We start from the raw sequence: 13,465 nt of genomic DNA on the forward strand, positions 1-13,465 counted from the left end.
GTGTGTTCTTATCATCTCTTTTGCGCTCTTTGTAAACTCAGATACATTTAGGGCCATAATTCGGTGACAGGACAATTGCGTGCCAGACACCAGCGCGCTGACAATTGAGCGCTGACAATTGAGCGCAAGACACAAGCGCGCCGCAGGAAAACTTAGTTTTAAAGAGCTCCGATGAGGGGTGTCCCCACTTTACTGCATACTGTTCGCGCTGCTGTTGGGGGTGTGTGGGGGGTGCAACCCCCACATTATAGAGAAAACGGAACTTTTCCCCCCCCAAAATCAGAAAAAGTTCTGATTTCTCTATAATGGAGGGTTCCAACCCCCCAAACCCCCCCAACAGCAGCGTGAACACTATGCGTTAAAAGGGGGGGGTCCCCACTCACACCCCGCTTCGGAGCTCTTTAAAATTAAGTTTTTCCGCGGTGCGCTGGTGTCTTGCACTGAATTGTCTGCCCTCCATTGTTGGCACGCTGGTGTCTCGCGCACGACTGACTATGATCCCCTAATATGGTGCCCCCAAAAATCTGCACTGACTAGAACGGCACTTAGCATGATTCTATAAAAGGTATGCGCACCTTATAGAATCGCGTTAAGTGCTAGTGCATTGCATAACCTTTAAGCTCACCCATTTAGACCAAGGTAAACATAAGAATAGCCTTACTGAGTCAGACCATTGGTCCATCTAGCCCAGTATCCCGTCTTCACAGAGGCCAATCCAGGTCACAAGTGCCTGGCAAAAGCCCAAATAGTAGCAGCATTCCAGAATCTCAAAGAGTACCAAGATTCCGGAACCCCAAAGAGTAGCAACATTCCATGCGGAATCCCCAAACAGTAGCAACATTCCATTATCTCAGAATAAGCAAGATTCCGGAACCCCAAAGAGTGCAACATTCCATGCGGAATCCCCAAAGAGTAGCAACATTCCATTATCTCAGGGTAAGCAAGATTCCGGAACCCCAAAGAGTGCAACATTCCATGTGGAATCCCCAAACAGTAGCAACATTCCATTATCTCAGAGTAAGCAAGATTCCAGAACCCCAAAGAGTGCAACATTCCATGCGGAATCCCCAAACAGTAGCAACATTCTATTATCTCAGAGTAAGCAAGATTCCAGAACCCCAAGGAGTGCAACATTCCATGCGGAATCCCCAAAGAGTAGCAACATTTCATTATCTCAGAGTAAGCAAGATTCCAGAACCCCAAAGAGTGCAACATTCCATGCGGAATCCCCAAACAGTAGCAACATTCCATTATCTCAGAGTAAGCAAGATTCCAGAACCCCAAAGAGTGCAACATTCCATGCGGAATCCCCAAACAGTAGCAACATTCTATTATCTCAGAGTAAGCAAGATTCCAGAACCCCAAAGAGTGCAACATTCCATGCGGAATCCCCAAACAGTAGCAACATTCCATTATCTCAGAGTAAGCAAGATTCCAGAACCCCAAAGAGTGCAACATTCCATGCGGAATCCCCAAACAGTAGCAACATTCCATTATCTCAGAGTAAGCAAGATTCCAGAACCCCAAGGAGTGCAACATTCCATGCGGAATCCCCAAACAGTAGCAACATTCCATTATCTCAGAGTAAGCAAGATTCCAGAACCCCAAGGAGTGCAACATTCCATGCGGAATCCCCAAACAGTAGCAACATTCCATTATCTCAGAATAAGCAAGATTCCGGAACCCCAAAGAGTGCAACATTCCATGCGGAATCCCCAAAGAATAGCAACATTCCATGCTACCGATCCCAGGGCAAGCTGTGGCTTTCCCCGTGTCTGTCTCAACAGCAAACTATGGACTTTTCCTCCAGGAACTTGTGCAAACCTTTTTGTGGGCATCAAACATATTCTATAACCGTGCACATAGGTTTTAGGAATGCCCTTGATCTGTCCATACTCCTCCCCCTTATGATGTGCTAATTGCCAATTATCTATATATATATAGTAAAGCAACTGGTTTCAATAATAAATGAGTCAATAAAATGTAGCCCTATGTGGCTTGTAAAAAAGCTCAGAGATATGAAACTCTGAAGGGAAGGCTTTTAAACCTCCCTGAGAGAAGAGTTCACCTTCCAGTCATAGCAACTCAACAAGTTCATAGGGCACATTCAAAAAAACTCAAGAATGCAATAAAAGCTCAAGGTTTTATAGTCTTTCTACTTTGAAATGAATATCTTCACTTTTTTACAGTATAAACTGCCACCACAGGTCACTTAGCTCTGTATATTGCTTTGGGGGTCCCAACGCGGCCCCGTTTCGATCTCTGCCTCAGGAGACCTGATGTAAGTGATGTTCAAAGAGTAGCAAATGTGAGCACAGGTGTGAATCTGCAAATCTTCATGGCTGAATGTATTACATAGCGTGATGTTCAGTTATATCACGATTGTGTGTAGGTTTCAAAGGACTGACATCAAACGACTTTCAACTGCCAGCCCATTCACTCTGAACCCATTGCTTGGAATTGCCAATTATCGGCATCAATTAAGCCTGTTAATTAAGTTGTGCACGCAGATCGATTTCCCTGCATAACGTAAGGCTCCGTATAAAGAATTTGGGGGGGGTTAAAGGACCATAATTTTAAAATGTCTAAGCTTACAGAAAGGTCCATGCAAATAAGATGTGCTATCTATTAGCACCATGGGTTATGTTTGATTTCTCCATCATCCTAAAGTACGAGAATCATCATGAAACCACTGAGCCACAGGGTGCAAAACATATGCAGATTGTTACATTGAAGATTGCACCAACAACTTCCATCACCTTGCAAGGAATTGGCAGGAAACGTTTGGAAAGAGTCCTGTCTGGTAAGGGCAGGAGAAGGGGGGAGGGGCTGATTCAACATCCAAACTCGTGCTGTGAACACCCGGTTACTCGAGCAATAATAATCCCTTCTTATAGTTAGAGCAATGCGCTTGTCTTGTTTTAAGGGAAGAAGTGGAATGTGATCTGGAATTTCTTGGTCTACTGATAATGGAGAATCGGCTGAAGGCGGAGACTGTGCCAGTGCTGCGGGAACTCAGCGACGCCAAGCTCAGGATGGTTATGATTACAGGTATCTCATATAGAGGACATTCTTTGCAGCTCATGGTTGGTAATAAGTTTCTTTTCTGAATTTGTAATTACGAATTCATTTTTCAACCCCTCACCCTCCTCTATTGTAGACTTCAATTTAATGTGACTTGGTGTTAATTAAACAATAATGGATAGATTATTCCTGAGTTGAGGATTTTCCACATCATGATTTTCTTGTGGCAAAAATCTTATAAATTGAAAACACAATAAAACATATAGACAAAATTTTGCAAAAATCTCACAATTTAGTTGATTTGTACAGCAAAGTCAACGATGTTATTTCTGATTACAGGTATGTCCCGGTCTTAAAACAGGGCTTACTCTCATTTGGCCCTAGGTCAGGGGTAGGCAACTCCGGTCCTCGAGGGCCGGAATCCAGTCGGGTTTTCAGGATTTCCCCAATGAATATGCATTGAAAGCAGTGCATGCAAATAGATCTGATGCATATTCATTGGGGAAATCCTGGAAATCCAACTGGATTCCTGCCCTCGAGGACCAGAGTTGCCCACCCCTGCCCTAGGTTCTAAGGTTTACCTGTTAAACTTGTGTTTAAGTTTCAAGTTTATTAAAAATTTAATATACCACCTTATCAATTTATTTCAAGGTGGTTATACATTTTAAAATAGGGTAAAAGCAAATGATACAAATTAACATAACTTTAACAAGAAAACATACTCGACAAAACAATAACATACTAGACTAGACAAATGGGTACGAGTGCAAAAAAAAGGGTAGAACTACAATGGTTAAAGAAAAGTAAGATTTAAAGGTATAAACATAAGGAAGGGGTTAAAAACAAATAAGTCCAATGAAAGAGGACTCATAAAAAATAAAGAAATTTTTAAAAATCCTTATACTTGAAAGGCATCTTTAAAAAGGAATGTCTTAAGAAAATATTTAAATTTCTCAAGATTAGTTATCTCTCTTAGAGCATTTGGTGCCGAAATCCAGAGGGTTGTGGCAACTACTGAAAAGATAGTGTTTCTTCTAGTGCTGATATGATTCAGGGTTGGAATTGCTAATAAATTTTGCTCCGAGGAACGAAGAAAACGCGATGTAGTGTGCGGTATCAAAAATTTATTAATGAATTCCGGCTGTCCAGTGTTTCTTGTTTTAGAAATCGATAATAGAGTTTTATAAATAACACGGTGATGGATGGGAAGCAATGGGCTTTTATCAGAAGAGGAGTTATGTGGATTTACACACTGTAATCTGCTTCAATCCAGAAATTATTCTGATTTCTTTTGCTGCTTTTAATCAAAATGTTGGGAAAAAAAAATCATGCATTTTGCTTTCCAGGTGACAATCTGCAGACTGCTGTAACCGTTGCAAGGAATTCTGGGATCATTCCAAAGGCCGGTAAAGTAATCCTGGTTGAAGCACTTGAACCGGAAGAATCCACCAGAGCATCCATTGCCTGGCAACCAATGGAGGATCCTAATCGGAACGGATATGACAGCAGTGTGAGCATTGCCGGGGGACTAACTTGGTTTTATCAAAATAATCTGACAAAATTCTGCAGATTCATTTTGCACATGTAAAACTGCAGGTTGCGAAGTATGCATATTTAAATACAGCAGAAGGCTTAGAGTTACCAGCCCTGGAAATGTCCTCCTTTGTCCAGGTTTTGAAAAGCTTCCTCGAAATCACGTCGGGCGGGAGGGCATCCGCGTATACGCAGATGCCGTCCTGCCTGATGAGAGCTGGCAGTGGGGGACGGGGCTAGGGAAGGATTGGGGGCGGGACTTGGACGTAACAGGGCAGGGATGGGTGGAACTGAGTGGGCGGGTCTAGGGGGGGTCCGGATTTTACTAAAATAAAATCTGGTAACCCTAAGAATGCTTAGCTCTCCAGCACTGAGTACAATATGGGATTATACTACCCAAGTTTCAAGTTTATTGAAATTTTGATTTGAACGCAATATCAAATATTTTCAATGCGTATTACAATGATAATTTGGGGGGGACAAATAAATCCATTTAAAAACAATAAACATACAATCATATCCATAGTGAATTGGAGATACATAAGGAAGGCAGGGATAAATTACAATTGTTAAAAAAAAAAGAAAAACATTGAGGGAAGAACAGCATCAGGAAGGGTATTAAAAATGTTTTTATGTAAGATTTGATCTAAAAGTAAATGTATAAATATGACATTGTTTTGTTTCCTGGAGAAACAATGGTGCAAATTTTTTTGCCAATGTTTTTTCTACAGATAAGGACCCTTTTTACTAAACCTATTTTACAGCTATGGGCCATATGGGACTGGGCGGACCTGGGGGCATGGCCATGGGCCTAGAATTCCCTACGGGAAAATCTAGTAACCCTGCACGTGACACTTAGGTCCAAATTCTATATATGGCATCCTAAATTGTGTGTGCAGATTGGTGCATTCAGTCGATTTGGCCATGAAACTTAATTGCTTATCAAGTCAATTGGTGCTAATTGGCGATAAACACCTAACAATTGACGGCAATTGACACAAATTAGAAATAACATGCACAACTTGGTAGGCTCATTTTATAAATCGGTGTGCTTCACTTCTAGTGTGTGAATTTCAAAAGGAGGCGTGGCCAGGGGTGGAGCTTGGCCAGATCAAGGGCATTCCTATAAGTTAGGGGCACAGTTATAGAATATTCCCTATTTGCACATAACTTAGATGCAGTATTTCGGTCTGGTTTTCCTTGGCCTAAGTGGGTGCGCCCAAAGCTTATGCCGCTTACAGCCGCTAAGCACCATTCTATATGTAGCGGGAGTCTTTTATAGAATCCTGCTAAGTGCCGTTCTGATTGGTGCGGATTGTTTAGGTTCCAGGTTAGTGCACATTAATGTCCACTAGAGTGCGCTAAGCATTAGTAAAAGGGCCCCTTAATATTTTATCTGAACTGGAATTTTAACCGACACTTGAACAATCCAGTTATTGACTCCTGGTTTATGTAAGCTCTAAAGGCCGCCTAACTTAATCGGCAAAATCCCCTTAATAGCTTCAATAATTGAAAAGAAATTATTTTAATTGGGCGATAGGCACCTACCCGACTCTATATCAGATAGGTATCTACCGCATGGTGCTTAGCTGTGCCTAACACCTACGTGGGCGTTTTTATGGGCGGAGCGTAACTTAGTCCCCGCTAAGCGCAATTCTTTAAATAGGTTCCTGAAATGTAGGCCTTTAAAACCCTAAACGCCAGCGTCAGCTCTTCCTCTGATGTCGCTTCTAGGCGCTGGTCCAGGAAGTGACGTCAGAGGAAGAGCTGATACTGGCACAAGCAGCAGGTTGGAGTTGCTGCTCGCACTAGGAACGTTACAGAGGTGCGGGGGAAGGGAAGCAGTTCACATGTATGGCAGTGTGAGGTGGGGGAGGGAATGTAGGGGGGGAGCAGAGAGGAGAATGGTGCCTGCGCCCTCATCAAGACCGCCCTCCTCGCCTCCCTTACTATGCCACTGGTGCCATTTTGCAGAATCCGGGCCACAAGATCACATAATTTTACGGTGCTCTGCATTGGATCAGGCTTCTGTTTAATTGCATAGGCAAATAATTGTTTTCTGCTTTTTTCAGGAAACCTTTGTCAACGTCGAGAAAAACTCAGATCCTACTAATGAAACGGGCGACTATTATTTTGCCATGACTGGCAAATCTTATCAGGCTATTGTGAAATATTTCTACAGTTTGCTACCAAAGGTATGTCTGGAGAACAAATGTGTCTCTGCTGGAAAGCACCATTCTCATATAATGGTTTGTGTGCCCATCAGCTTCTTGGATGGGTTGATGGGTGGAATTGTCCACGAAAGAGCCCTTTCATTCTAAACCCACCTTTGCTCTATTTTCCTGAGTCAAAAAAGTTTGTCATGATTACTTTCTGTTTTTATGTGAAAAAACCAAAACAAAAAAATTGATCCTAGAACACTGGTTCCCAACCCCATCCTGGAGGACCACCAGCCAATTGGGTTTTTGGGATAACACTAATGAATATGCATGAGAGAGATTTGCATATAATGGAGGTGACAGGCATGCAAATCTGCTCCATGCATATTTATTAGGGCTATCCTGTAAACCTGACTGGCTGGTGGTTCTCCAGGACAGGGTTTGGAACCACTGCCCTAGAAGATCCACAGAGAAGCAAAACCAAAAGAAAACAAAAAAATATTGAAATGGACTTTATTGAAAGTTTCAAAGTTCCAAAAATATAATTGAGCAATCCCCATAAAAATGAAATAATCCATATCTCACAGAGGTTTTGAATATTACGCAAACTTCTTATCCACCAGTGTCAAGGGTTTACTATCTCCTGCGTTGGAAGCGTTAGATATGTTAGATTTGACAAATATATTAGAAAGATCAGATGTTCAGCAGATATCGGTGGCTACAGTTTTTGGACAATTAGCCTTAGAATCTGACAGAGATTGGTTGTTGAAAATATTCTTCCAATTTAAAGATAAAGAGTTTATGAATTGCAAGATCAGAATGTACCCAGATGTATCTAGGCCAAGCTCATCTTTGCTAAAAGTAAATTTGACCATGTCTCCCCGCTCCTGGCCAAGCTCCACTGGCTTCCGATAATCGCCAGGGTCCACTATAAATGCGCCTGTTTAACTTTCAAAATCCTACACGGTATCCTCCCTTCCTTTATCCCTCTTTCTTGGAATTCCTCAAACCCTAATACCACCAGATCCTCCCACAAATTAAAACTATCCTTCCCCTCGCTAAAAGGCATTTCCCACAAAGGAAAGCTAGGGACCTCCCTCCACTTCAAAATCACTGAGCTCTGGAACAACCTTACCTCCCCTCTTCGGAACTTGAGCTCTCTCCAAGTTTTCCGCAAACATCTGAAAACCTGGCTTTTCTCAAAAAATGTAAGTCTCCCTCCAACTTAGGAATCAAGGAAACTCTTATATCTTGGCATCCCAAGTCCTCTAAATTTTCTTCACACTTCTACCTCTAACCCTCTGTTGTAGTTCCTTCCTATTTCTTCTACTGTAAACCTCGCCGAGCCCTACGAACGTGGAGATGATGCAGTATACAAACCTAAGGATTAGATTAGATTGAGTGACCCCCAATTCCGGTCCTCGAGAGCTGGAGCCAGGTCAGGTTTTCAGGATATCCACCATGAATATGTATGAGATGGATTTGCATGCACTGCCTCCTTGAGATGCATATCTATCTCATACATATTCATTGTGGATATCCTGAAAACCTGACCTGGCTCCGGCTCTCAAACGTACCTTAGTAAAAGGAGCCCTTAATTTAAACAGTGAAGATTTATATTGCAATTCTAAAAATTTACCGTGTCTTGCACGCTGGAAGTTCAGTGAATAAAATATGGGAGGGTGGAATAAATTTGATTTCCTTTCTCATTCTCTGATATTTTTCTTTTCACAGTTGCTGCTGAACACAGCTATTTTTGCACGAATGTCTCCGAACCAGAAGTCAAACCTGGTTGAAGAATTTCAAAAACTGAAGTGAGTTCATTGTCCAGGATAAAACGCATTCCTGTTATTCATTAATGGCTTTAATTCGACGAAGGACAATCTAACTACGAGACATTTTCCTAAAAGCAACACGTGTCTGGTGGATTTGTCTAGGCCGAGGCGAAGTGAGGGGGGCGGGGAGGCGGAACGCCTTGGGAGCCCTCTTGGAAGGGGCACTGGCTCCTCTCCTCCGCTCTTCCCCCTTGTTCCTTCAGCATATCCGCCTTCCCTTCCCCCTCCTGTTCCTCTAGCTCTTCACCTGCGTAAGGCCTGCTGCTCACACCAGCCTCAGCTCAAGCTTTGATGTCACTTCCTGGTCATGGGACCAGAAGTGATATCAGAGGCTGAGGCCTGCGCGGGCAGCAAGTTGGAGCTGCTGCTCACGCTGGGGAAGTTAGAGGTATGGGGGAAGAGAAGGGGATGCACACGGTGGGGGGGGGGGCAGGAAAGGAGTGGGGGGTGAAGAAGAGGGCAGAGGGTCCAACCACCCCAGGCACCTTCCACCCTCACTAAAGCCATTGTGTGTGGGTAACTCCTTTTAGCTTTTCCAAACTGAAATTCTTATCTCTCATTTTTCTAACTTGTTTCCTGCAGTTATTATGTCGCTATGTGTGGTGATGGTGCAAATGATTCTGGGGTAAGTAAAGACAAAATAGTTGGGTTTTGCATGTTGTCTCATGTTGGGCTTTACCTAAACATGGCAGGAAAAAACATAAGAAGAGCCTTTTTGGGTCAAACCAATGGTCTATCTAGCCCAGTAACCCATCCTCACAGAGGCCAATCCAGGTCACTAGTACCTGATAAAAACCCAAGGAGTAGCAACATTCCATTATCTCAGAGTAAGCAAGATTCCGGAACCCCAAAGAGTAGCAACATTCCAAGCAGAATCTCAAGGAGTAGCAAGATTCCAGAACCCCAAAAAGTAGCAACATTCCAAGCAGAATCCCTAAAGAGTAGCAAGATTCCGTAACTCCAAAGAATAGCAACATTCCATGCAGAATCCCCAAAGAGTAGCAACATTCAAAGCAGAATCTCAAGGAATAGCTAGATTCCAGAACCCCAAAGAGTAGCAACATTCCATGCAGCATCCCCAAAGAGTAGCAACATTCTGTAACCCCAAAGAATAGCAACATTCCATGCGCAATCTCAAGGAATAGCAAGATTCTGGAATCCCCAAAGAGTAGCAACATTCCATTATCTCAGAGTAAGCAAGATTCCGGAACCCCAAAGAGTGCAACATTCCATGTGGAATCCCCAAAGAGTAGCAACATTCCATTATCTCAGAGTAAGCAAGATTCCGGAACCCCAAAGAGTGCAACATTCCATGCGGAATCCCCAAAGAGTAGCAACATTCCATGCTACCAATCCAGGGCAAGCAGTGACTTCCCCCATGTCTTTCTCAATAACAGACTGTGGACTTTTCCTTCAGGAACTTGTCCAAACTTTTCTTAAAACCAGCTACGCTATCTGCTCTTACCACATCCTCTGGCAACACGTTCCAGAGCTTAACTATTCTCTGAGTGAAAAAATATTTCCTCCTATTGTTTTTAAAAGTATTTCCTTATAACTTCATCGAGCGTCCCCTAGTCTTTATCATTTTTGACGGAGAAATTGATCTGCTTGTACCCGTTCTACACCACTCAGGATTCTGTAGACCCTGAAATTTAGGGTTTTTTTCACGGTCATAAATAGTGCACACTCTCCACAAAACAGCGCGTACTATTTGCAAATGGGGGGGGGGGGGGAATTTTATAAATAGCACTCCAAAATGGGTACCGAAAAAAAGATTGGCGCTAAGGTCTCAATTCTATAAACGATGCCTGAGACATAGGTGCCGAGAAACACAGTGTGTAGCGCCTGTCAGTCTTCAGTTAGACGCTGTTTACAGAATCATGCCTAGCGATGCCTAAAGTGGACTTAGGTACCCCCTATATGCCGGGGTTTTCTTGGCCTAAATACCGGAGCCTGTATGCAAAACATGTGCAAAATAACCCCACAATCCACAATCCACCCCACCACCCAATTAATTTTAATTTAAGCTACTTTTAAAGTGCTAATTGATTGTTTTCAGCACTGATTAAGCTTTTGAAATAATTAACACCCCCTCCCCCTTTTTATGAAGCTGCATCAGGCTTTTTTAAATCATTGGCCATGTGGTATTAGCTCCGACACTTAATCATCCATTGTTCATTGTATGCTAATAGATCTCATGCATATTCATTGGGGAAATCCTGAAAACCCGACCGGATTACGGCCCTCCAGGAGGGACTTTGACACCCCTGCTCTAGAGCAGTGTTCTTCAACCACCAGTCCACAGAAATTTCCTGCCGGTCCACAGGGCCAGCACGTGCATCAGGCCCAAAACAGAGTTCTTCAACCGCCGGTCCACGGTGCAATCGATGCGGCGTTATCTTCGAGCCAGCTCTCTCTTCCTAACTGATTCAGTGCACAAAGCCACGGGCAGTGGCTCCTACGGGCATCCGGCGCCTGAACCAAAAGCCTTCTCTCTGACGTTGCAACGTCAGAGGGAAGGCTTCCAGATGAGGCACGGGACGTGCAAGGTGGAATTAGTACTATTATGGGGGCGGGATCTGGGGTGGAGATTGGGTAGAGATGGGCGGGGTCTGGCCCACGACTTAGCCCAGTGTTCTTCAACCGCTGGTCCACGGACCGATGTCGGTCCACAGAATAATTCTTTTATTTCTGCCGGTCCATAGGTGTAAAAAGGTTGAAAAACACTGCTCTAGAGCATGAAGTATGATTGTTAATATTTTACATTGAAGCTTTGGAAACATTTATAACTTTGTAATACCTGGTAATAAGTTTCATCTTCCATTCAAAAGAGAGAGGGGGGGGGGATTGGGGGGTGTAGGGGTAGGATGAAGTAGGTCACATTAAAATGTATATTGAAGGAATGATAAATTTCATTTTATATTATAGTTGTATTAATTACTTCAATACAAGGTGAATAGGAGGGGAAAAAGGAGGGGGAAGGGAGGAGGGGAGATGATTTGGGTCGTATGTAAATATATTTTGAAGGAATGATAGAAATACGTATGTAAATATTATAATTGTGAATCTATTTGAAATGAAATCTATTTGTATTATATTATATTTATTTATTTATTTCCTCCAATAAAATGTTATAAGTTAAATGTGGGGCCTCAAATGCCATTAAACTTTATCCTCTAGAAACGTTAATATTTGCTTCATGTCTATTGGCCAAGTCAGGTTTTTGTAGCACAAAAAGTTCCTCCGCATGCCAGGAACAAAGAGCAAAAATGCCCAAATTAGATTTATATTGCCCTTGAAATGAAAACAATGTTTAAAAAAAAGAAAACAATGTGAACTGAAAATTCCTGTAAATGGCATGAGAAACGTATCAAAGTGAAAATATTTTGGCTGACCACCCCTACAAAATATCCATTTCTACTATCAGCCCTTTCGGTGGGAATCGACTAAAAGCGGTTTCAAGTATTGTGTCAAATCATGGACCTGGTTTCCTGTTTTCTTGTCATTACTCTTTGGAAGGATACAAAGTGTCTCTTGGATTCTGTACAGGGTGTGCTAATCTGCATGCCTAAATGTGGGCACGCTGCCAAGATGTTCACTCAAATGAATTGGTTAACAAGCCGTTAACCGTTAACAATTCGGTCTTAACAACTGTGGATGTTAATTGGAATTCATTAAATTTGCACGTGCATCTGGCTGCGTGCGATTCTATAAGGCAGGATGCCTAACGTCCACGGGGACAGATTCTGCAAACAACGGCGTAATCAGCGGCTGCCTACAAAAATACCACCGATCGTGTGTCAGTCACGCTGTGGCGCCTTTTGCAAAATTGCGGCTCCCATTGAAGGTAGGTGCCAATAAGGTAGGCCAGGGTTTTAATGGCCTACATCATCGCCAGCACCTACCTTTGATGGAGAATCACATTTAATGGCGCCAAAGGTCGTTTCTAGCCCTAACCACGCCTGCTTTGACCTAAGGCGCCACCAGGTGCCTCCGTAGACGTGATTATGGCAGCTGGAGGAGTTGCCGTACACTGAGAGATTAGAGAAACTGGGCCTCTTCTCCCTTGAAAAGAGGAGACTGAGAGGGGACATGATCGAAACATTCAGGATAATGAAGGGAATAGACTTAGTAGATAAGGACAGGTTGTTCACCCTCTCCAAGGTAGGGAGAACGAGAGGGCACTCTCTGAAGCTAAAAGGGGATAGATTCTGTACGAACATAAGGAAGTTCTTCTTCACCCAGAGAGTAGTGGAAAACTGGAATGCTCTTCCAGAGGCTGTTGTAGGGGGAAACACCCTCCAGGGATTCAAGACAAAGTAGATAAAGACAGGTTGTTCACCCTCTCCAAGGTAGGGAGAATGAGAGGACACTCTCTAAAGTTGAAAGGGGATAGATTCCGTACAAACGTAAGGAAGTTCTTCTTCACCCAGAGAGTGGTGGAAAACTGGAACATTCCTCTGGAGGCTGTTATAGGGGAAAACACCCTCTAGGGATTCAAATAGAGGAAAACACCCTCCAGGGATTCAAGACAAAGTTGGTCAAGCTCCTGCTGAACTGGAACGTACACAGGTAGGGCTAATTTCAGTTAGGGCACCGGTCTTTGACCTAAGGGCCACCGCGTGAGCGGACTGCTGGGCACGATGGACCTGAATATTTTATGAACAGTTCACAGGTAAGGGGGAAATTCTATAAGAGGGGCCTAAATATAGGCACCTAACTTCCACCCCCCCCCCTTTTTTTTTAGCCATGTTAGGCTTTTTTATCGCCGGCTGTGGCAGTCTTAGCTCTGACGATGCTATGAATTTTATGAGTGTCCTAGTTAATACCGCTGTGGCTAGCGATAAAAAAGCCTAATGCGACTTCATCAAAGGGAGGAGGGGGTTGTTTAATTAGTAAATTGGCTTCAATTAT

At 43.2% G+C, this 13,465-nt stretch overlaps 1 protein-coding gene across 17 annotated transcripts in view; it reads left to right on the forward strand.

Annotated features, from left to right (window-relative positions):
* The window catches only part of LOC117366928 (probable cation-transporting ATPase 13A4), a 111,921-nt gene that overhangs the window by 69,024 nt on the left and 29,432 nt on the right, over positions 1-13,465 (forward strand). For all 17 annotated transcript variants that reach the window (XR_004540661.1, XR_004540662.1, XR_004540660.1 and 14 more), the window contains exons 19-23: positions 2,927-3,051; positions 4,371-4,534; positions 6,630-6,752; positions 8,451-8,530; positions 9,134-9,176. Coding sequence is in view for 14 of the 17 variants with exons in the window: in XM_033958975.1 (XP_033814866.1) it covers positions 2,927-3,051; positions 4,371-4,534; positions 6,630-6,752; positions 8,451-8,530; positions 9,134-9,176 (535 nt within the window). In the remaining 3 variants the exon portion in view is untranslated. The remainder of the gene's footprint in view (positions 1-2,926; positions 3,052-4,370; positions 4,535-6,629; positions 6,753-8,450; positions 8,531-9,133; positions 9,177-13,465) is intronic.

This window comes from Geotrypetes seraphini, chromosome 9 (genome assembly GCF_902459505.1).
Source record: "Geotrypetes seraphini chromosome 9, aGeoSer1.1, whole genome shotgun sequence".
Lineage (NCBI taxonomy): Eukaryota > Metazoa > Chordata > Amphibia > Gymnophiona > Dermophiidae > Geotrypetes > Geotrypetes seraphini.